A 22,397-nucleotide genomic window follows, 5' to 3' on the forward strand; every position below is an offset into this window, starting at 1 on the left:
GATTTTGAAATTTAAAAGAATGCTGAAAGTGTCAGGGTCGTATTCCTTCACCATACTTATTCAGTCTGCATGCTGAGCAAATAATCCGGGAAGCTGGACTATCTGAAGAACATGACATCTGGATTGGAGAAAGACTCATTTAATGGCCTGTGATATGAAGACGACACTACTTTACTTGCTGAAAGTGAGGATGACTTGAAGCACTTACTGATGAAGATCGAAGACTACAGCCTTCAGTACGGATTATACCTCAACATAAGGAAACAAATCCTCACAACTGGACCAATAAGTAACATCACGATAAATGGAGAAAAGAAGCTGTCAAAGATTTCATCTTACTTGGATCCACAGTCAACGTCCATGGAAGCAGCGGTCAGGACATCAGACGACGTATTGCCCGGGCAAATGTGCTGCCAGAGATCTCTGTAGAGACCCAGCCTAGACACCCCCAGGGGTGGCTGTACTTTGTCATACGGGGCTGCTGTGACTTGGGACTGACTCCTCAGCATCTGACAGCAGCCACCATGTCCTAGGACATCAGACATCAGATGGTTAGGGGAGGGCTGTCTCAGCTCCCAACCCAGGGCTTCTCACCCATGGTGACAGTTTCAGACACCGGGCAATGTCTGGGGACATCTGTGGGTGTCACGACTGAGGGGTGCTACTGGCGTCAAGTGGGTGGAGGCCGGGGCTGCTGCTCAAACCCCTACAGTGCCCAGGACGACCTGCCTAAGAAGCCTGAGGTTTCAGGGCCCTCCCCCTTGCTACCTCTCTTCATAAAGTGGGAGTATGCGGCCATGGCACCTCTGGTGTTTATTTTGGGGCTGAATGGATTCATACATGAGACCTTGTGCCACAGACCACTATATCGTAATTGTTCCAGTTTTGTGGATTCTGCAAGTGACCAAGGTAAGGTAAGGCCACGCCTGTCCCAGACTGGTCTGACCGAAGCCTCCAGGGCTTGTCTCCACACCCCTTGACACACACACACACACACACACACACACACACACACACACACGTGCATGAGTTCACATCCACCTGTGAGCTCGGTCCCGCCACCCTGGCCTCATTTCTGTCCCTCAGAGGCAGGCCTGGTCATGCCTCAGGGCCTTTGCACATGTGGTCTTTCCTGCCTGGAAAGCCCATTCCCTGTCTTTGCTCCCATTCTCCCTGCTCTAAGCTCAACCCCTCCTGCACAGTGGAGCCCCTCCTTCCCTGGAGGACATGCACGTAGCTCCCACACTCATGGGTCCACCTCCACCCCCAACACCCCTTCCCCAGGGTGCATGACTTCCCCATCTTCCTGGAGGCCACGTGTCCGTCACCTGCCCAACCCAAGGGAGTGCACCACGGGAAGCATCTTGGGGTGAGCCTCCTGGGCTGGGGGAGGGGGTCCTGGGCAGGGAGGGGCTCTAGGGCCTTAGGTGCGACATCAACAAGAATCTTGTCTTTCCCAGTGTTGGCAACATTTTCACCTTTTCCGTTCCAACACTGTGACCCCAAAGAAGACCAAGGGCTGGATTTGGCCCCTGGACGGCCCGTTCGCGACCTCTGACTCAAGAAACAGTGAAGGGGATTCCCCAGGTTCTCAGCACCCCCAGATCAAACGCCAGCGAGCAAGAAGGGCATCGCACTGAGAGAGGTCCTGGGGTGCTGGATCCATTGACCTCGAGTCACCGGCCAGAGCGGACTCAAGGCCAACGTGCGGCCGCAGGCAGGCCCGCTCCAGCCTCCCACCGTCCCCTGTCCTGGCTCTGGCCCCACCTAGCCTGGACTGGTCTTGCCCAGAGGCTGCGTCGCAGGAGAGAAAAACCCCCCGGGCCCCTCCTGCTGCGGCTCACACCGCTAACCCAGGGCCTGATTTCCTGCCAGTCCGAAGGGAAGACGGGCGACCTCAGGGGACTCAGCTGTGTCTCAGCCTCCACAGGGCCTAGGGGGCCACTGGGAGTCGGAGGCCGGAGGTCAGCCACCGCACCGCCCCCTCCCCAGGGAGGTACGGGGATGGCAGAAAGGCCCCTCTGGTAAACTGGATCGGCCAGGGTTCCATCTTTATGCCTCAGCTGAGGAGCCCAGGGAGGAGGCTGGGGGCCTGGGGGCCCACAGCATCTGGGGAGCACTTGGGGAGGGGTCCCGGTCCACCCCTCCCCAGCCCCCAGAGCCCAGCCTGCCGCCTCCCTGGGCCTCTGGTCGCTGGGCGCTTGTTAGATGTCTCCCAGGAGCGAAACCCAACCCCAGACCTGATTAGCAAAGGGCTAGAGGGGGAGGTGGCTGCGGCCTGAGAAAGGAGCTGGCTACTGCGAATGAATCCTGCCTCCCTTCTGCCGTCAGCAGGGCTGCCTTGGGGAAGGCCTGGAGTGCAAGGTGCCTTGGTGTGTCCCCAGGGACGAGCTAGGGCTGGAGGCCCATGCTAGGACGCCCACCAAGAGGAGGTGCTCAGTTCACGTGCAGAGGATGGAGACGGTAGGGACTGGACCCAGAGAAGTTGTGTTTGTCTCTGTGCCTCAGTTTCCCCACCCCGTCCTTCCCTACGCCCTCCCAGACTTGGATTTGGGGCAGGGGCGCGGTGCCAAGCTGCCACCAATGGGCCCTGGCCTCTGGGTGGTCCAGAGATGCCCCCAAGTGTGGCTTTTGTCCGACTTTGCCGACACAACTGGTCTGTCCTCATTCCGGGAACAGGGTTGGGGGCAGGGTGACCTCTGACCTCACACAGCCGCCTGGGCAAGCTGGGTCCCCAGGGAGGGGAGGGGAACACTTGCCTGGGCTAGGCCACGGCAGGAGGCCTACAACGGGGTGTGCTGGGCAGTGTCAGGCTCCAAGGCTGGGCCCTGCCTGCAGGTCCATTGTCAGCACCCCTCCTGGGGCTCCTGGCTGCAGGCCCGGTGCACAGTTGCTCCCCCACAACCCACACCTGCAGACCCAGGGTCCCCAGTTCCCACAGATTAGCAAAGGCAAGAGTCCCACTGCTCCTCACATGATCTCCCATAAGCCCCCAGGTAGAGAGGTGGGGAAACTGAGGCCTGGAACCGCACAGCAAGCTGCCACATGGTTCAGAAGTGGCAACAACTCCCCCAGAAGCCCCAGTTCAAGCCCTGAGCCTCAGCCCTCTCCTGGGAGCCACACTGCGTAAGGCAGCCATTCTCAGACTGGTTCCATAGACCATGGGGGGCCCACAAAGTAGCCTGGGCCAGGCAGACAGGGACAGGACACAGACCCACCAGAAACCTAAGAAAGATCTGATTTGGGGAGAAAGGGCGTTTGAAAAGTGTAAATTAGCATTCAAAGTGGTGCTCTTGGCCTCCTCACACTTTAAGGGTCCTGAGGGCTTCAGCAGAGCCTGGGAGTGAGAGTCAGAAACAGTTGGTTCTGGCTTTAATCTGACCAGGTGGTCCCTGCCTCAGCTTCTCTCCTTGCAAGCTGCCTAGACACCCTACTCTCCTCACCTTAAAAACGCCCCTTGGTTCTCTGTTCCTCCCTTCCTCAGGATAAAACCTGGCTTCTCCTGGGCCCACAAGGCTCAGCACAGCCCAGCTCCCCTCCCTCTGTGGCCCTCGCCTCAGGGCCTTTGCACAGGCTGTTTGTTCCACTGCCTGGTACTTTTCTCTCATCTTCAGGTTGTTAGCGCCCAGCCCAAGCGGACCTCCTCTGGGACGCCCCCTCCTGACCCTTGGTATGGAACGCCCCTGTGACACCCTCCACCCCCCATAACTGCTATGTCCCGGAGGCTCCCCTCAGCCTGAGGCCCTTCCCAGGCCTGCCTCCTGGCCGGTGGCTCACGCCTGCCATCTGATGGCCAACAGTGGAGCTGCGGGTCCCCCAGTCTGGATATCCCTTTCTTGTGGTTCCCTCACAGCGAGAAACGCTCCTCCTCTTTTCCCCACCGGTCCGCCTCATGGCGTGCAGGAAGCAGTCCCATCCCGCTCTGGGCCCCCTCCCACGCTCCAGTAAATGCCTCCAGCGGCCTGGAGGCTTGGGCCTCACACCTGCAATCCAGTCAGTTGGATACGGCTAGTGGGCCCAGGCCCAGGACAGCCAAGACTTCCAAGCCAGACATCTTGACTTTCGAGTGAATTCTCCCTTTTTGAAGGCTAGCAGTTAATTCCACACTTTAAAAACAGCGTATTTAGGCATGGCCTGGGGCCGGGCATCTGAGACGTGCAGGTTAAGCGGTGCTCAGACCGACCTCGGGGCTTGTTTAGAGGTTAGTTAAGTCGCAAAACCCTGGCAACTGCTCGCAGGAGACCCTGGACCTTGGTTTCTCCATCTATCTTTTTGGAAGGGGTTCGCCTTCTAGGGTGCCTAATCACTCCACGCGTCCCTGAATTCTCTACAGGTTGAGGGGTAAGCAGCCCTTGACAGGCAACCACACCTAAAGGAGTGTGCGCATGCGCAGGTCCTCCAGCCGCCTGGGGGCGAGCTAGCATACCTGCTTCTCTAGCCCGCGCGTCGCTGCCCTGCCCCCGCCGCCTCGCCGCTTCTTGCTGCTGGTGACGCACATCCGGGGAGGTAGCAGAGGCAAGATGGCGGCGCCCATGGAGGTGGCCGTGTGTACGGACTCGGCGGGCCAGCTGTGGAGCTGTGTCGTGTGGGAACTACACTCCGGCGCCAACCTACTCACGTACCGCGGCGGTCAGGCTGGGCCCCGCGGCCTGGCGATGCTCAATGGCGAATACCTTCTGGCAGCGCAGCTAGGCAAAAACTACATCAGCGCCTGGGAGCTGCAGCGCAAGGTTTGGCGGCGCGCGCTTAGGACCCAGCTCCATTGAGGCGGAGCACGCCACCGAGACTGGGGTGTGGAGAAGGGTTGGTGGGGATTGCACGCACCAGAACCGAGGTGCAGTTAGTAGACGGGGCGGGCGGGCGGGGGGGCCGCGGAATTAGCTTGGGTGCCGTGCGCATGCGCAGGTCTGGGGGCTTATTGGCACAGGATGGCGCGCGTCTGGGGGTGGGGAGCCGTTGAGACGCTTTGCGCGTGCGCAATGTGAGGGGTTTGGGGGCGGGAACACAAGGGGAGCTGGGGACGGTGATTCCTGGAGGAAGCTGCGGCTGCACACGAGCGTTGAGTGAGCAGTTCGATTCAAGAGATAACTTGAGTTGGAAGGGGAGCCCTGGAGCCCCTCCGCCATGTATCAGCCTTCGCGCACGCGCACACACCCCCAGACACCCCCCCACACACACACACACACACACAGACATGCACAAAATCCTTGCTGTGGAATTGACCCCTACACATGGTGACCCTATGGAGCTGTGGTAGTGCAGTGGTTAAAGCATTGGGTTGCTAACCACAAAGTTTGCTGTTGGAACCCACCAGCCACTCGGCAGGAGAGAGATGAGGCAGTCTGTTTCCATAAAGACTGACATTCGTGGGAATCTTAGGGGCAGTTTTGTTTTGTGGAGATCCACCGCATGGCAGTGGCTTTGGTTTGGGTTTTGCATGGAACCCGGTGTGTGTCAGAGTAGAACTGAACCATGTAGGGTTTTCAGTGGCTGGGTTTTCCAAGTAATTTATCAGGCCTTTCTGATGTGTGTCTGGGGTGGACTGAACAGCTAGCCTTTCAGTTAGCAGCTGAGTAGGTTTTTCGCACCACTCAGGCACTCTCCCTGGCCTTCCCCACTGGGCCCACGTTACCCCAAGATGCCAGCCTTGTCGGGCCTAAACAATCTCAGAGGTGTCCCCATTTCAGAAATGAGGAAACAGGCTCAGGGCACCTCTGATTTTAGGGAGGCAGGGTCAGGAGGAAGAGCAGCTGGCTGCTGGGCCCTCTCTGCCCTGCCCCCCGCCCCTCCAGGCACCTTTGGGTTGCCCACACCCCACTCCCTTGCAGCTCCTATCTAAGCAGCCGCAGCCCACCCCTGCAGGGTCCCGGGCGGCCTCGTACCTCCCCTCCTGGGCCAAGGGCCCGCTTCCACCTCCCTTCCCGTCCTCTTTCTGGAGTCCAGGTGTTCTCTGCCTGTGGGGTCCCACACCTGTGATGTACACTGAGCCTGTTGTGTCCCCAGGACCAGCTCCAGCAGAAGATCACGTGCCCTGGGCCCGTCACCTGTCTGACCACGTCGCCCGATGGCCTCTACGTCCTGGCTGGCATCGAGGAGAGCATCCACCTGTGGGAGGTGAGGGGGGCACTCGGGCTGGGCTCACGCGCCGGAGCTCGCGGGCTCTTGGTGCCGATGGTGCGGGAATCACAGGTGGGACCCGTACTGTGCCCAGCCTGACCCCATCCTCACCAGCTTCACACCCCGATCCCTGGGGCTGCCGAGAACCAGTGCAGCATGAGGGCTCTCTTTCAAGACAGAAGGGCCGCAAGACGCTGGGGCCTTGGTGGTCGCATTCCTGGGCTCCAAGACCCCAGTCTGTGGCCTTGAAGCTAGGATGGGGTCACTCACGCAGTGGGAGGGAAACCAGGGCACGAGGCACCTCATGGGCGCTCGTGTAAGAATGCAGAATGGGTGTGGGAAGAAGGATGGCGTGGGCGGGCCTCAGGTCACAGCCCCTCCCCCTTGCTGACCGACTGTCGCCGTTACCTGCTGGTTGGCACAGGTCCCCCAGCTTCCCAACCACCGGGAAGATTTCTGAGCAACGGAAGCTGTGACCACAAAGGGGCTCTCACACCAGCAGGAGGCCAGAGCACCATCGCCCTGACTGCAGATCTGCTGTTGGGGTGCCCCTCTCTCCATGGGGTCAGGGGGAACGGGGGGAGGCAAACACAGGAGGCTTGGCCCCGAGGCTGTGGACAGTGGGCTGAGGCTGATGACAGGAGTTTGTAAGAGGTCCAGTGTGGCCACAAAATCTGCTGCAGCCCACAGCTTGGTATGTGTGTGCACATATATGTGTGTTGCGTGTTCGTGCATGAGTGCTTATGTGTCAGGTCTCAGATCCCAGCCCTGCACTGGTTGGCAGCAGTAACATTCCACTGTTGGCCCGTAGCCCTAAGCCCCACTTGGAAACTGAGGGCCAGGACTACATGGCTGTCCTGGGGCTTGGAGGCCCGTCCCCCCATCCTGACCAGGGCAGCCTTGGCCATTCGCATCCAGCCCTGCTGGCCCCTCCCGCTGTGGCCTGGCTGGCAGCACCCTGGTGCTCTAGTGCAGCGGCCAGAGCTGCCCAAGGTGTCTCTAGCTGAGACCCGGCTGTGCTGAGGACCAGCTGAAGGCCGACATGCCTCGTACTTCCCCTTGGGCTGCTGCTCCACTTGCCCGCTCCTGCAGGAGGCAGGGCTGTCCAGTCACAGGCCGCTGGGGGCACCGGGAACGGGCCTGTCTGCATGTGCTCCCCAGGGAACCTCCTGGTCATCCTAAGCGCTCCCCAGGTCTCCACAGGGAACCTCCTGGTCATCCTCAGCCGTCACTACCAGGACGTGGTGTGCCTGCGGTTCACGGGCGATGGCAGTCACTTTGTCTCGGGGGGCAAGGACTGCCTGGCACTGGCCTGGAGCCTCTGCAGGTAGTGACCTGTCCTCGGGTGACATTTTGGGTGGTCCGGGACCCTCACTGGGCAAGGCCGTCAGAGAAGTGCAGAGAGCTTATCCTGCTGTGACGGGTGGCAGGGGGCGGGGCAGGTAGGCACAAGGGAGCCTGTTTTGTTTGGGGACTGTGGAGGACCATCGGGGAGCCAGATGCAGGGGAGGGGCTGGGTCGGGAGGCAGGACTGAGCGCCCACTCCCCGTCCCCAGCGTGCTGCAGGCGGACCCCGCCAGGATCCCCGCCCCACGACACGTCTGGTCACACCACACCCTACCTGTCACAGATGTGCACTGTGGCCTTGGGGGACCCCTGGCCCGGGTGGCTACAGCATCGCTGGACCAGACGGTGAAGGTGGGGCCTCCCACGCCTCCCTTCCCTGCTGCCGGGCCCAGACAGCTCCTAATCCCTGCCCTGAGCTGGCCCGAGAAGCAGATGATGAACTTCTGGGCAGGGCCAGCCTTCTGGCAACATTGTGGGGGGGAACCCGGCCTGGCTCAGCAACACACTGATGACCCCAGGACCCACTGGGACCTCCAGCTCTGGGTCTGGGAGCTCCCGCTCCTCCAGCCCTGGGAGCCCTCCTGACCCACCCCGCCACCAGCCCTGGGAGCCCTCCTGACCCCAGCCCCGCCACCAGCCCTGGGAGCCCTCCTGACCCACCCCGCCCCCAGCCCTGGGAGCCCTCCTGACCCCAGCCCCGCCCCCAGCTCTGGGAGCTCTCCTCAGGCGAGCTGCTGCTGTCAGTTCTGTTCGATGTGGCCATTGTGGCCGTGTCCCTGGACCTGGCTGAGCACCACATATTCTGTGGAGGCAGTGACGGCTCCATCTTCCAGGTGGACCTGTGCTCCTGGGTGAGTGAGTGCGGGCAGGCGGGCAGTGGTCACGCCCCACTCTCAGGACCCCCTGAGCTTCTGCCCAGCCCTGCACTCACCATGGTTTCGGCCCCACAGCCCGGGCAGAGAGAGAAGAACTTTCAGCCGGAGCAGGAGAGTGGGAAGGTCTTCCGAGGGCACAGGTGGGCAGGGGCTCGGGCGAGAACTGGGGGGCTCTCAGGCTTAGTGGCTCGGGCAGGGAGTCGGGGTTCGGGGGCTCTGAGGTGTGACCATCTACCCCCATCCTCTCCCTTTGAGGGGCACCAGCTGTTCTCTCTCAGGCCTGCACTGGGCGGCCACCCCCAATACCTGTCTGTCCTCAGGAACCAGGTGACATGTCTGTCTGTGTCCACTGACGGCAGCCTGTTGCTCTCGGGCTCCCACGATGAGACCGTGCGGCTGTGGGACGTGCATAGCAAGCAATGTATACGCACCGTGACCCTCAAAGGTGGGGGCCCGGGGCACAGTGTGGGCACTGTGACCCTCAGAGGTGGGGACCAGGGGACAGTGCGGGCACCGAGACCCTCAGAGGTGGGGACCGGGGGGACAGTGCGGGCACCGTGACCCTCAGAGGTGGGGCCCGGGGACAGTGCGGGCACCGTGAGCCTCAGGTGGCCCCTGGCCCTGGCCGTCTTCATGTGCTCCTGTGAGCAGGCAGATGAGCACAGGCCGCACATTGCCAGAGCAGGCAGCACAGGCTGCTGCCTTCACACGAAGGTCCCAGCCACCCAGGCACGGTGTCCAGGCCCAGGGCACAGCAGGCTCGAAGGCTGGTGGCATGGGGCAGAGCTGGGCTGCCCCCCACATGCGCACTCTGCCCCACGCAGGCCCTGTGACCAACGCCTTCATCATGCTGGCTCCCGTGAACATGCTGAGCTCCGACCTCAGGCCCAGCCTGCCGCTGCCGCACTTCAACAAGCACCTGCTGGGGGCTGAGCACGGTGACCAGCCGCACCCAGGGAGCCTCACCCTACGCTTGGGCCTCCACCGGCAGGTGTGTCCCACCCCTGCCAGCCCAGTACCACAGGTGGTGTGGTGTGCCCTGTGAGGGTCAGATGACCCTGGCACGCCCGCCAGTCTGCTGAGGATGGACTGACTTCCAGAACGTGCCACACCCCAGGAGCAGGGCTCCCAGGGAGCTTGAAGGGCTGCAGGGGAGGCATGAGGTCCAATACCCTAGGGGTCCCTCACTCGGCTGCCCTCCTCAATGGTCTCTTGGGACTGAGCTCCTAGAGGTGTAGGTCCAGATTTGAAGGGATGGGGAACAGGTCTTTCATGCAAGGCTGCTGGGCATGAGGCTGCTTCTTGGGGGGAGCAGAGGACAGGCAGGTGTTCCGGCGTCCGCCATGGTCACTGGAGCCTCTGTTGCAGGGTTCAGAGCCAAGCTACTTGGAGCGGGCGGAGCAGCTGCAGTCCGTCATGTGCAGCACCATGGAGAAGGTGGGCGAGGCCTGACTGGGGGGGTGCCTCTGGGACCCGAGAGTGTGGGGCCAACTAGGGGCTTGGGAGGAGATAACCACCAGTCCCTGCCTCCTGCTGTACCCAGTGACACTGTCCCTGCAGCGATGGGGGGAGGCAGCGGGCGTGGCAGGACATGGAGGTGGGGGGGTGGAGCCTCTCCAGCCTCTAACGTCCCGTCCTCGCGTGCCCCCAGAGTGTCCTGGGCGGCCAGGACCAGCTGCGCATCCGCGTGACGGAGCTGGAGGACGAGGTGCGCAATCTGCGCAAGATCAACCGCGACCTTTTCGACTTCTCTACACGCATCATCACCAGGCCGGCCAAGTGAGCCCGGTGCCGCAGCGCCAGCCACCTGCCGAGTGCACCCTCTCTGCTGTGTGTCTCGTTACTGCCTTCACTCGGGACGCAGAGCTGGGTCACCTCAGCGTTGTTCATTGACGTGTCATTACGTTTTCCTGTTGGTGCTCTTCCAGTTTTTAAAAAACGCGCAAAATGCCTCTGCTTGTTGGTCTCCATGTGGTCACATCTCCTGGAGCCAGCACACAAGTGCCCAGGCATGAAGGAAGAACCACACGGGGTCAGTTGTCTTTGTCCCAGGGACAAGGTTGCGCCAGAAGTTGGAGCTGCCAAACCAGCCTGGTCTGGAGAGGGTCCCCAAACACCCCCTGCCCCTCCTCGGACCCCATTTGAGACCCTGGGCAATGCCTGCTCCTTCTCAAACCAGGCCAGGTACTGCCCTGCCAACTTCAGTTACCCCACCCCCAAGGCCCTCCATCCACCCAGCCAGAGAGGTGCAGGCAGGGAAGAGGCTGTACCTGTCACCCCTGAATCTAGAGTGGCCAGGGTGACGGCACAGCCTCAGGATGGAGGTGGGGACAGTCGAGAGCATGGGTCCCCTCCCTGGGGTATCCTCCGAGGGGCCACCAATCCTGGATCGGCACATGTGGCTTGGGGCTGAAGTCCCCCAAGAGGGCTTAGCTGTGTAGCCAGATTTGTGCAACGTCCAGGGCCCCCATTGCCCCAGGGACACAGCCAGTCACCACCCGCTGCCAGGTGCATGGGCCCCAGGGCCGCCAGTGGAACTTTCCAGAAGGCTGTCCTCCACTGACAGCCCTGCTTAATGATCCAGGAAATCCTTGTGATTTAACAGGGCCCTGACGGCTGCCAGCGCTGAGTTCATGATTTTGGCTGGCACGTCCCCCCCTTCCGGGGCTCTTTGCCCTCTTGGCTGGCTGCCCCATGTCTGCGTCGGGACGCTTGGCCTCAGGCACAAGTACTGTGTCACCCCCACTCTCTCCGACCCTCAGCCAGGGAGCTGAGGCAAGGCGTCACCTGGGGTGACCTTCCTGTGGGATGGGGGATCTCCTGATGGCCACTAGTGGTCTTCATTTTTAAATGGCCCAGTAATGTGCACACACATAGGTGCCATCAGACCCCTAGAGGGGAGACGGAGGGCCCCTCCAGGGCACGCAGAGGGCAGAGGGCTGTGGGTGTTCCCCCTGATGGGACCAGCCTTCTCTGGGAGTTGAGAGCTGCGAGGATCCCCGAGGGCCAGGTCCACACCAACACCCCTAGTGGCCCTCCTCTCAGGTGGTCTGCCTTGGGGCTGAGGCAGGGCAGGAGAACATTCCACCAACCGCCGGCCATGCCCACACCACCACGGGTCTCCATAACTAAAGGTCACTTGTGGGGGAGAGATGGCTCTTGGGCATGGCTGGGAAGCAGTCCCCATGGCCCCTGCGTGTGTCTGCTCAGGTACCAGAGGGAGCCGGGCTGCTCGCCAGAAGCTAGGGCTCTTGGCCTGTGTCCAGGAGGAGGCACATGGCTGTCTCGCTGCTGGCGGCCACTTTCCTGAGTCCTGGGGGGACTCACGCCCTGTCCCTACTCCTACCATCGAGGCCCCCAGCACTGCTCTGGACCCCAGCAGCCCTGCGTCAGTGGTTAGGGGTGAGGGTATAGTGTCACCCCTGGACAGGTGTGAGGTCCCGGGGAGCCCCTGGCTGGGCACCCCCGCTGACCTGCCAGCAGACAGACTGCACGCCTGGCTGCAGGTACCGGGCTCCTGTCCACGTGGGTCGTTCATTCGTATGCCAAGGGCTTGCGCCCGGCCGCATCTGTCCCTGGATGCAAAGGTCGTTGGGCCCTCTGCAGGCTCAGACACAGCCAAGGCAGGTGGCGGACCAAGGGCTGAGATGGGACGGCAGGGCGCCCGAGACCACCAGCGTTTTACAGCCTGAGGGAGACGAGGGGCGGAGCCTGCTACCCACCGCCTCCCAGGCCTAGACTGCAACGTGACCTGGCAAGCCCCGCCCCGCTCGGAGACTTCGGTTACATCTTTAAAATGGGGGCGCTTCTCCCCTCTTTGGGAGTCTGTTCAGGGCAGGGAGGCGCAGCAGGTGTTACAGCTCGTGGGACACTGGGCTTCCGGGGACGGCTGCCAAGCTCCCCGGTGGGGACGGAGTGCTGCCATCGTCCTGGACGGGGATGGAGCGGCCAGGAAGCACCGAGGGACTTGTGCTTTGTTTAGTGAAGTGCCCATGTTTCACTACATCAAAGTTGTGGTGAGACCCATTTAAAATTGTTCACCACAGATTAGTAAGCACAAATACGCCTGTGCTTACTTTGCTTATAGGAGCGCTGGTGGCGAGTGCCTAAGGCACTGCTAACCGGAAGTCTGGGTGTCCACCAGCCACTCCGTGGAAAGAGGAGTGGGCAATCTACTTCCGTAGCGATACCACCTCAGAAACCCAAGGAGGGGTCGTGGCTGCGAGTCAGATCCGAGTCGGTGGCAGGGAGTTTGGTTTTTTGGTTTGGTACCTTGCTTACTGGAAAATACGCCTCTTGGGGGATGCCCCCTCCCCAGGACCAGTCCCCTGTCTCTGAGGAACCCCCTGCTCCATCAGTGAGAAGTTCACCCCAGGGGGACAAGTCTGGGGCGGGCAGACCCAGGGACCCTTTATGACTCAGGACCAGGCTGGGGGGTGGCCTGGTGTGGGGCTCCCTTGAAGGTGGGAGGGATCCCAGCATGACGGTTGGCAGCATCAAGTGTCTGGGCTGGTTTCTGGGGGAGGAGTTCAGAATTGTGGTCCCTGCGTGTCCTGTCTCTGGGATATCTGGCCAGGTGGCTGAAGGAGGTGGCCCCTTGTCGCTTGGAACTGAGCCCCTTGGGCCTGGGCCTCGGTGCAGTGGTCTCCTAACTCAGTGCACTCTGCGGGCTGGTACTTAGTGTCTGTGTCTCTCTAATGGATTGTTTTTCCCTTTAAAATTGGCTCCAGAGAGAGGGATGTGTGTGTGTGGAAAACTCAGCCAAGCAGAGAGTCATTCCTCAGGACTGGAATGTTCTGTGCCCACCGTGAGATCCTGGGAGGCTCCCAACACCTTCAGAGCCTGGCTTGCTCTTCCCCCGCCTGGAGGGACAGGAAGAGTTTCGTGTCAAGGTGCTGCCTGTGGGGGTGGGGGGCAGCAGGTACCTCCTCCACCCTTGCCCTGATGCAACCCGTGTATCTGAGTGCCTGGTAGCTGCCAGGGCGGCAGGAAGGACCCGCAGTCATTTAGCACAGGCTCAGAGCACTCAAGGGCAGACGTCTTAGTTGTCCATAACTGCTGTAACAGGCCACAAGAGGGTGGCTTTAACAACAGAAGCTATTCTCTTCTCAGTCGGGGGGCTGGAAGGCCAAGCACAGGACGCCAGCTCCAGCGCAAGGCTTTCTTCACTCTGTCGGGTTCCCGGAGGAAGGCCCTCATCTCTTGAGCTTCTGCTTTGTGATTCCTTGGACATCGGTCTCCGTGTGTCTTGGCCCTCTCTCCCCCCCTCGCTTGCTTGATCTCTGTAATATTTCTCAGTGAGCAAGGTGAGCACAGGCTTATGTGTGCTTACTAATCCGTAGTGAACAGTTTGAAATGGGTCTGGCCACATCTCGGATGCAGTGAAAACATGGACTGTTGACTGAAGAGAAGTGAGAGAGCACAAAGGGGAGAGCCCCAAACATGGCCTGTACTCATCCTCGTTGACATAACAGATAACCCATCGCCACTGGGAGGAGCCCTCTAGTCGACCCCAGTCCACAGAACGACACACTGTGGGTCCTGGCCATCGTCAGCATAGTCGCTCTGTTCGACCCATCATTGCAGCGCTGTGTCAGTCCGTCTCAGTGACAGTCTTCCTCTTTCATATTGACCATCGACCAACCATAATGTGCTTCTCCAGGGACTGGTCCCTCTGTTACTCACTGTTGTCAAGTTGGATCTGGCTTGCAGCGACCCCTCCCTGGGTTTCCGAGGCGGTATCACCACAGAAGTAGATTGCCCCATCTTCCTTCCGAGGAGTGGCTGGTGGGTTTGAACCGCTAGCCTTCTGGTTAGCAGTCACGTGCCCACTCACTGCGCCACCTGGTCCCTCTATTAGACATATCTAAAGTACGTGAGACAAGGTCTGGCCACAGACATACAGGCTAGAATTTATAATATGTATGCTTGTGGGGTATAACTCAATCCATCCCAGAAGAGCTGGGGATTGGTGGACAGCAGGGAGCTAGGAAGGTTCTGGAGCAGAGGAAGGTGCCATGACCATGCATCCTTGTCTGAACAGGGGCTCAAGCAGCAAACAGTCATAGAACACCTGCTGTGTGCACACACCAGTTTTCAGTAGTAAATAAGCCAGCCCCAGCCCCTCCCCTCCCAGAGCCTGGGGGAGAAGACAGACAGGAAACAAAGCAAATAAGGCAGAAAGAGAAGGTGATAATGTGTGATTAGATGGTGGAGACAAGGAGACCTTAAAGGAAATGGGGGAAATCTGCATCTTTCTTGGGGGGCGGTAATGGGCATTTGGCATTGGGTTTTGAAGGGTGAAGAGAAGTTCTCTGGTGCAAGCTGACCTACCCATGGCTGGAGGAAAAGAGTTCTACGGGACCTACCCTGCATGCCTGCCTTGGTTTCCCAGTAAGCACACTGTTGGAACAAGTTCAGATGGGTTGGTCTGGGGAGGGCCTACACCCTGGAATTGGGAAGTGGTGTAGTGCCTAAGACATTGGACTACTAACCATAAGGCTGGTGGTTCAAACCGACCAGCCACTCTGCAGAAGGCAGACTGGTATATCTACTTCCCTAAAGATTTACCGTCTTGGAAACCCAAAGGGGGTCGCTGTGAAGCAAAATTAACTAATGACAATGAGGTGGGTTGTTTTTTTTTTTTTGCTGGTGTGGCCTAGGGCAAATCCTGCCCCATCCTGGGCCTCTGTTTCCCTAAGCAATGAGTGACATTTCCAGGCGGGAAAGGGGTTCGGAATCCTAGGAAGGAGGAGGGTGTGGGTGTGCGCCAATATTGCTCCCAAATCCCCGCCCCCGAAATGAGCCTGGGTTTTCTCATCCGGAAAATGGGGAAATGGCTCCCCTGGCTCGGAGCAGGGATGGGTTAAGCCCTCCCCACACGCAGTCCGGGCCGGCGGCTGGAACCCGGAGCCGCCGGGGCGGCGCAGCTGGGCGGGGCCTCGCGGGGAGGGCTCGCCCGACAAGCCAGGGTCCCCGCGCCCGCACGGTGCTTGTCACCCGCGGCTCCGCCTCGCGCCGGATAACTTTGCCATGGAGTTTGTGCGGCGCGCGCTGTGGCTCGGCCTGGCGCTGGTGCTGAGGCCCGGTCCTGCCCACGGCCACCCTCAGCCGTGCGGCGAGCTGGTGGGCTCTGGGGGCTCGCTGCGCCTGGGCGCCTTCCTGCCCCGCGCGCCCGCCGCCCGCGCCCGCGCCCGTGCCGCCCTGGCCCGGGCCACCTTGTTGCTGCCGCAGCTGTCGCACAACCTGAGCCTGGAGTTGGTGGCCGCCGCGCCCCCAGCCCGCGACCCCGCCTCGCTGGCCCGCGGCCTGTGCCGAGCGCTGGCGGCGCCGGGAGTGGCGGCGTTGCTAGCCTTTCCCGAGGCGCGGCCGGAGCTGCTGCAGCTGCACTTCCTGGCGACAGCCACCGAGACCCCTGTGCTCAGCGTGCTGCGGCGGGACGCGCGCGCGCCCTTCGGCGCCCCGGTACGCGCGGGGCCGGCGGGGGGAGCCCGGGCGCGCGGGAGTTCGAAGGGGAGTCCCCGCTGCAGCCCTAAGGCGAATGCGGGAGTCCCCGGGGCGCGCGGGCCGTATCCTGGAGTTAGGATGCTCTTGCCCCCTGGACGGCCCTTTGGGGCACGGAACTCCCATGCACAGCCTTTCCCTGGGTCTTGAGGACAGAGAACGCCCCCCCGCCGCCCCTGCCTCTTCGACCCCAGGACACCCCGCCCCGCCCCTTCGCGCACAGCCTCCTCCGGGATCCAGACCTGGGCTCAGCGCTCGGAGCACCCGTCCCCGGGCGCCTCCTGGCTGGGAAGGGAGCGCTAGTCTCCCTCCTGCCGAGTTGTGCAGCCTTGCACCCAGGATCCTCCCAGAGGCCCCTAAGGAGAGATACCCCCGCCCCCTCAGCCTCCTGCGTGCCCTTGGGTCCCCAACCTGTCCTTCCAACCCCCTTCTCAGGCTTGGCGTTCTCTCTCCTGATCCACGCCCCCCATTCGGGAGGAATTGGGAGAAGGTGGGGGAAGGCAGCTTTGGCAGGGCTGCGGGGATCCCATTGTGTTTTCTTAGCAAAGACTCCCCAGGGGCTATAGGGAGGGACCTGGAAGGCTGGGAGGGGTTCCCAGACAAAGGGGAGGATGAGATTGGGGTGATCCTCAGCACCCCAGCTCAGAGGCACTCTGACCTTGGCCTTCCACCCTCCGAACCTCCCAATTCCAACTTGGGGTGCACACCTGCCTTCTCTTCCAGCACTGACCCTGGCGGAGGCCCAGGGGCTCCTTAACCTCTGGCCAGAGCCAGTGTCCGACCCCGGCCCTCTATGTGGCCTGGGCAGCTGGGAGAGAGTACAGAACTGGGCTCTGTCTCTCTCCGCTACGGCCTTCAGGAAGTGCGCCTCCGTCGGCCTGGGGAGGGCTGCTGAAGGGGCCCTGGGGCTGGCTCTGGGGCTGTGGCCGCTGCACTGTCCTGAGCCGGCAGGCTCTTTGCTCGCCTCCCACCCACAGCCCGGCTTGCCCTCCCCTCCCAGGCAACATCCTGACCCCATAAGTGCTGAGAAAGTGCTGTTCCCTGACATGGCAAGGGCAGATCCAGGAGAACTTTCTGGATGCCAGCAGGCCCTGCAGGCCCACTCAGCCAAGGCCCTTGGCTTACCCAGCACAGGGACAGCTGCATGTGAGGAGGGTCTCAAGAGGGAGCAGGCAGGTGTGGCTCCCAGCACAAGGGCCTCAGCCAGGTTGTTCACAGGGGTTGTCGGCCCTGGGCTGCCCCTGAGGGGCTCCCAGGTGGGTGGGGTGGGGGTAAGGTCAGGATGGGAATGGAGGAAGGGACCTGGGGCTGAGGGAATCCTAGAAAGGGAGCCAGGGTTCTACCTGGGAGATGGGGGAGTCTGAATAGAGAAGGTGCGACCAGGGTGTTGAGAACCAAGAGGCAGAACCTGTCAGACTGAGGCCTGTGATGGAGGCAATGGGGAGCCACATAAGGCTTTAGACCGGGGGTGGGCAAGGTCCCTTGTGAAACTGACATTTATTTACTGAGCACTTCCTGACGGGCAGGAGCTCTGGTGACATGTAGTGCCTAAGGCATTTGACTGCTAACCAGAAGGCTGGTGGTTCAAACCCACCAGCCAGCCACTCCTCAGAAGGAAGATTGGGCAATCTACTTCCATAGTGATACCACCTTGGAAACCCAAGGAGGGGTTGCTATGAGTCGGGATTGACTCAATGGCAGTGCGTTTCTGATGGGTGGGCCAGGGCCTGTGTGGCGAGACCCTCACTGTGCCTGTCCCCTCCCCAGAGCCCCTTCCACCTGCAGCTAGACTGGGCCAGCCCCCTGGAGACACTGCTGGACGTGCTGGTGTCCGTGGTGCAGGCCCACGCCTGGGAGGACATCGGCCTGGTGCTCTGCCGCGTTCGGGACCCCAGTGGCCTGCTGGCCCTCTGGACACGCAGGGCCGGTCGGGCCCCCAAGCTCTTGCTGGACCTGAGCCGGCCAGACGCTGATGACGCAGGGCTCCAAGTACGCCTGGCCCCTCTAGGGGCGCTGGCGGGGGCCGAGGCCCCAGTGCCCGCAGCTGTGCTCCTGGGTTGCAACGCTGCCCACGCCCAGCAGGTGCTGGCGGCCGTGCCCCCAGGGCCCCGATGGCTACTGGGCACACCGCTGCCTGCCCGGGCACTGCCCACCGAGGGCCTGCCACCCGGGCTACTGGCAGTGGGTGAGGTGGCCCGGCCCCCACTGGAAGCCGTCATCCAGGATGCTGTGGAGCTGGTGGCGCGGGCATCGGGCAGAGCAGCCCACTTGCAGCCAGAGCGTGCCCTCCTCCCCAGAATAGTCAGCTGCACTGAGCTGCGGCCAGCCGGACCTGAGTCCTTGGGCCGCCTCCTGGCACGGTGAGTGGGGACCTTGCTGCGTCTGTCCAGGCCCACCCAGTGGGTGACCTTTGGCCCGCGGGTCACCAGCATTACTGGGTGCTAGCTGTATGCCAGGCTCTGGGTTGAGTGCTTTCAAGTGGGCGGTTTTGTCCCCATCTAGGTGGGGGTTCAGAAACGGAGCCTGAGGATTCACTGACGGGCTTCACTGGGGGGCTTTGGGGAAAGGGAAGTGAGGTGCAGAGGGAAGGAGCTGAGCCGGCCTCAGCCTGATCCCAGGGGAACCCTGGGCATGAACCGCACCCCGGAGTGAGCTCTGTCACGATCCCGGGGCCCCGGCATTCCTACCCCCGTATCTGTCAGTCACTGGCCTCCGGCCACCCCCTGGGGAGGGCGCTGTGACCTAGCAGCGGTGGGAGCACCTCTGCCACCTAGAGTAGGGAGCAGCCGCGAGCCACCTGCGGCCACGCCGCGGAGTGACCTGGGCCGGGAGCGGTGCCCCCACAGTCCGCCCCTGACACGGCTCAGACCACGGCTTCTCCACAGAGCTCATGCCCTCCACGCTGCTTCTCCGAGATCCCAGTGATGCTCTCCCGAGTAGAAGCTTCGGTCAGGGCCCGGGAGCAGGGCCCGGAGTAGGCGCCACGTGTGGGTTTATGGAGAGAACACATGGAGAAGACAGGGTAGTGGTGTGGGGTGGGTCTGGGGGCACAGCTGAGCCACCAGGAGCCCTGAGGCCTGATCAGCACCACAGGGGTGACAGCATGAGCCAGGGAGCTATAGCCACAGCATCTGGGCTGGTAGAGGGGACACAGAGGCCACCAAGTGTCCACTACTATCCCCATTGTCAGGACACGGACAAGGACGGCCAGGGAGATAAAGGCAGCTGGAGATGAGGGTCTGATCTTGGCTGGGGGGTCCCACTGCCTGCTACCTGACGCCCACCCTGCCCACCCCCGGCCCCCAGGTTCCTGGCCAACACCTCCTTCCAGGGCCGCACAGGGCCAGTCTGGGTGACAAGCACGTCCCAGGTGCACATCTCTCGACACTTCAAGGTGTGGGGCCTCCGCCAGGACCCACTGGGCACCCCGGCCTGGGCCACAGTGGGCAGGTGGTACGACGGGAGGCTGGAGCTAGAGCCAGGGGGCACTGCTGCGAGGCCCCTGCACCCGCCGCGCACCCAGGCCCGGCCCCGGCTGCGCGTGGTGACGCTGGTGGAGCACCCGTTTGTGTTCACCCGTGAGTCAGACGAGGATGGCCAGTGCCCGGCGGGCCAGCTCTGCCTGGAGCCCGGCACCAATGACTCGGCCACGCTGGACGCACTGTTCGCCGCGCTGGCCAACGGCTCGGTGCCCCGTGCCCTGCGGAAGTGCTGCTACGGGTACTGTATCGACCTGCTGGAGCAGCTGGCGGAGGACGCATCCTTCGACTTCCAGCTGTATATTGTGGGTGACGGCAAGTATGGCGCCCTGCGCGACGGCCGCTGGACAGGGCTGGTGGGTGACCTGCTGGCCGGCACGGCCCACATGGCGGTCACCAGCTTCAGCATCAACTCGGCCCGCTCCCGCGTGGTGGACTTCACCAGCCCCTTCTTCTCCACCAGCCTGGGCATCCTGGTGCGCACGCGCGACACCGCCTCGCCCATCGGCGCCTTTACGTGGCCCATGCACTGGACCATGTGGGTGGGCGTGTTCGCGGCGCTGCACCTCACCGCGCTCTTCCTCACGCTGTATGAGTGGCGCAGCCCCTACGGCCTCACGCCCCGCGGCCGCAACCGCAGCACGGTCTTCTCCTACTCCTCAGCCCTCAACCTCTGCTACGCCATCCTCTTTGGGCGGACCGTGTCCAGCAAGACCCCCAAGTGCCCCACCGGACGCTTCCTCATGAACTTGTGGGCCATTTTCTGCCTGCTGGTGCTATCCAGCTACACGGCCAACCTGGCTGCTGTCATGGTCGGGGACAAGACCTTCGAGGAGCTGTCGGGGATCCACGACCCCAAGGTGGGGCACCATGTGGTGAGGGGGGGCCTGGGTCTCAGAGCTGGGAGCATGGACACCCACCCTCACCCACCCCATCCCGAACCAGGAACCCCTGCCGCACCAGCTGTTCACTCCTGCAATACTGAGCATCTGCGGTGTACAAGGGGCCCTGGTGGTGGAGCCCCGTCAATCTTCAGGAAGCAAAGCCCAAACCAAACCCCCCACAGTGGAGTCAGTTCCGACTCACGACGCCTCTAGAGGACAAAGTGGAAATTTCCCATAGGGTTTCCAAGGCTGGTGGCATAGTGCCAAAGGCATGTGACTGCTAACCAGAAGGCTGGCAGTTCAAACCCAGCAGCCACTGCTCATAAGGAAAGTTGAACAATCTACTTCTGTAGTGGTACTGCCTTGGCAACCCAAGGAGGGGTTGGTTACCAAAAGGTCAGCAGTTTGAAGCCACTAGTGGCTCTGAAGGAGCTAGGACCTGGTGGTCTGTTTTCATAAAGATTACAAAAACCAAGCAAACTCACTGCCGTGGAGTCGGACACGACTCACAGTGACCCCTCCTTGGGTTTCCGAGGTGGTATCACTATGGAAGTAGATTGCCCAACCTTCCTTCTGAGTAGTGGCTGGTGGGTTTGAACTGCCAGCCTTCTGGTTAGCAGTCAAGTGCCTTAGGCACTATGCCACCAGCCTTGGAAACCCTATGGGAAAGTTCCACTTTGTCCTCTAGGGGCGCTGTGACTCAGAACTGACTCCACTGTGGGGGCTTTGCTTCTGTGAAGATTGACAGCCTTGGAGACCCTGTGGAGCAGTTCCACTCTCTCACATGGGTTTGCTGAGTCAGAATTGACTTAATGGGAACAGGTTTGGTTTGGTTTAGTGTGTGCCAGGCACTGGGGACCCAGCAGGGACAAAGCAGGCAAAGATCCTTGCCCCTGAGGATTTGAGGAGAATCAAGGTAAATGAGCAAACGGTCTAGTGTGGGAGGTGATGAAATGCTAGAGAGACACAAGGAAGGGGGGGGGGATGTTTTCCCAAGGGGCAGAGCTCAGGGGAGCCCTCTGCTAGGGGGCGACACTCGAGGGAGTTTTAGATGGACATAAGGAAGAGTGCTGTAGGGGAAGGGAACAGCACGTGTAAGGACCCTGGGGGACCCTACCGTGGGGTTGGAGGCGCCATGTGGCTGGAGCCAGGGGGAAAGGAGGGAGAGAGGAGGAGGGGAAGCGCAGGGAGGTGAGACGAGTTATGCATGGCCCTATGGGAGGGGAGGTCACAGGCTGGTACCCCAGGGAGGTGGGACCCCAGAGAAACTCAGTGCTCAATGGCGCCCTCTAGTGGCCACAGGGAGGCCTGCCTGTCAGCAGCAGCAGAGCAGGGACTGGCCCTGGTCTTTCTTTTTTTTCTTTCAATGACAATTTTGGAACACTCCAGAGTAGGGCGCCATGGATCGCCCTGAACTCATCTCAGCTCCAGAATCGGCTCCTAGCCAGTTTGTGTTCACAGTTTCCCCCTCCCCCCAACCGTGGGATTATTTTGAAGCCAATCCCAGACTTGGTGTCATTTCACTGTAAATATTTCAGGAACCTGCACAACTCGGGCCACATTTTCCCGCACTCATATTCCCCCCTCCCCCCGAGTTTGTCGACTGCAGACATTGCATGTGGTTGAAATCTCATGTCCTTTTAACTTCTAGAATCCTTTTTATTGACTTCTCTATTTTCACGTTACATGTGTTTGCTGACGACATCAAGTTGTCTGTCATGCAGTCAGTCCCACCATTTGGAGCTGGCTGGTTGAGTCCTTGAGGGGGGGTTTATCTACCATCTCCTGTGTTCCCTTCCACACTGCTAATAAAATCAAGACACTGTGTTGTCTGACATGGTGGCGACTTAACACAGACCCACGGTTGCTATTAAGCCATTAATAGCCACGTGTGGCTGGCGGCTGCCAGACTGGGCAGTGCAGAGGACACCGTTCTGGCCCTCCTGGTTAGCACAGCTCCAGGGGTCCTCTAGGTAGTGCCCAGGCCTCCTGCGTCTGGGTGTGTGCCGAGGTCAGCAGAGACCAAACTCATCCATTCACCAGGGGCTTACACAGTGCCCCCCTGCCCGCTGCAGAGAGCAGGGTACCAGGGCAGAGCTGGGCCAGGGGACGATAGGGCAGGCGGTGAGGGGCCCACATGGATGTGTTCTGAAGACAGAGCCCACACTGGGTTTTCTGAGAGACAGGACATG

The 22,397-nt window shown here is 61.3% G+C and overlaps 2 protein-coding genes across 2 annotated transcripts in view; both read left to right on the plus strand.

The window, feature by feature from the left end:
- The first annotated feature begins 4,520 nt into the window (after nt 1-4,520).
- On the plus strand, nt 4,521-10,122 carry WDR18 (WD repeat domain 18). Its single transcript, XM_007954548.2, has 10 exons — nt 4,521-4,730; nt 6,004-6,114; nt 7,311-7,444; nt 7,674-7,815; nt 8,172-8,315; nt 8,415-8,479; nt 8,660-8,784; nt 9,164-9,330; nt 9,708-9,776; nt 9,991-10,122. The coding sequence occupies exons 1-10, from the start codon at nt 4,521-4,523 to the stop codon at nt 10,120-10,122; spliced, it is 1,299 nt and encodes a 432-aa protein (XP_007952739.1).
- Nucleotides 10,123-15,371: 5,249 nt separating this feature from the next.
- The window catches only part of GRIN3B (glutamate ionotropic receptor NMDA type subunit 3B), a 9,581-nt gene continuing 2,555 nt past the window's right edge, over nt 15,372-22,397 (plus strand). Inside the window, exons 1-3 of the mRNA XM_007954593.1 lie at nt 15,372-15,803; nt 17,610-18,202; nt 19,149-20,315. Of these exons, the coding sequence (XP_007952784.1) occupies nt 15,372-15,803; nt 17,610-18,202; nt 19,149-20,315 (2,192 nt within the window). The remainder of the gene's footprint in view (nt 15,804-17,609; nt 18,203-19,148; nt 20,316-22,397) is intronic.

Source organism: Orycteropus afer, unplaced genomic scaffold (genome assembly GCF_000298275.1).
Source record: "Orycteropus afer afer isolate SDZICR_OR568_19922 unplaced genomic scaffold, OryAfe1.0 scaffold00466, whole genome shotgun sequence".
Taxonomy (NCBI): Eukaryota; Metazoa; Chordata; class Mammalia; order Tubulidentata; family Orycteropodidae; genus Orycteropus; species Orycteropus afer.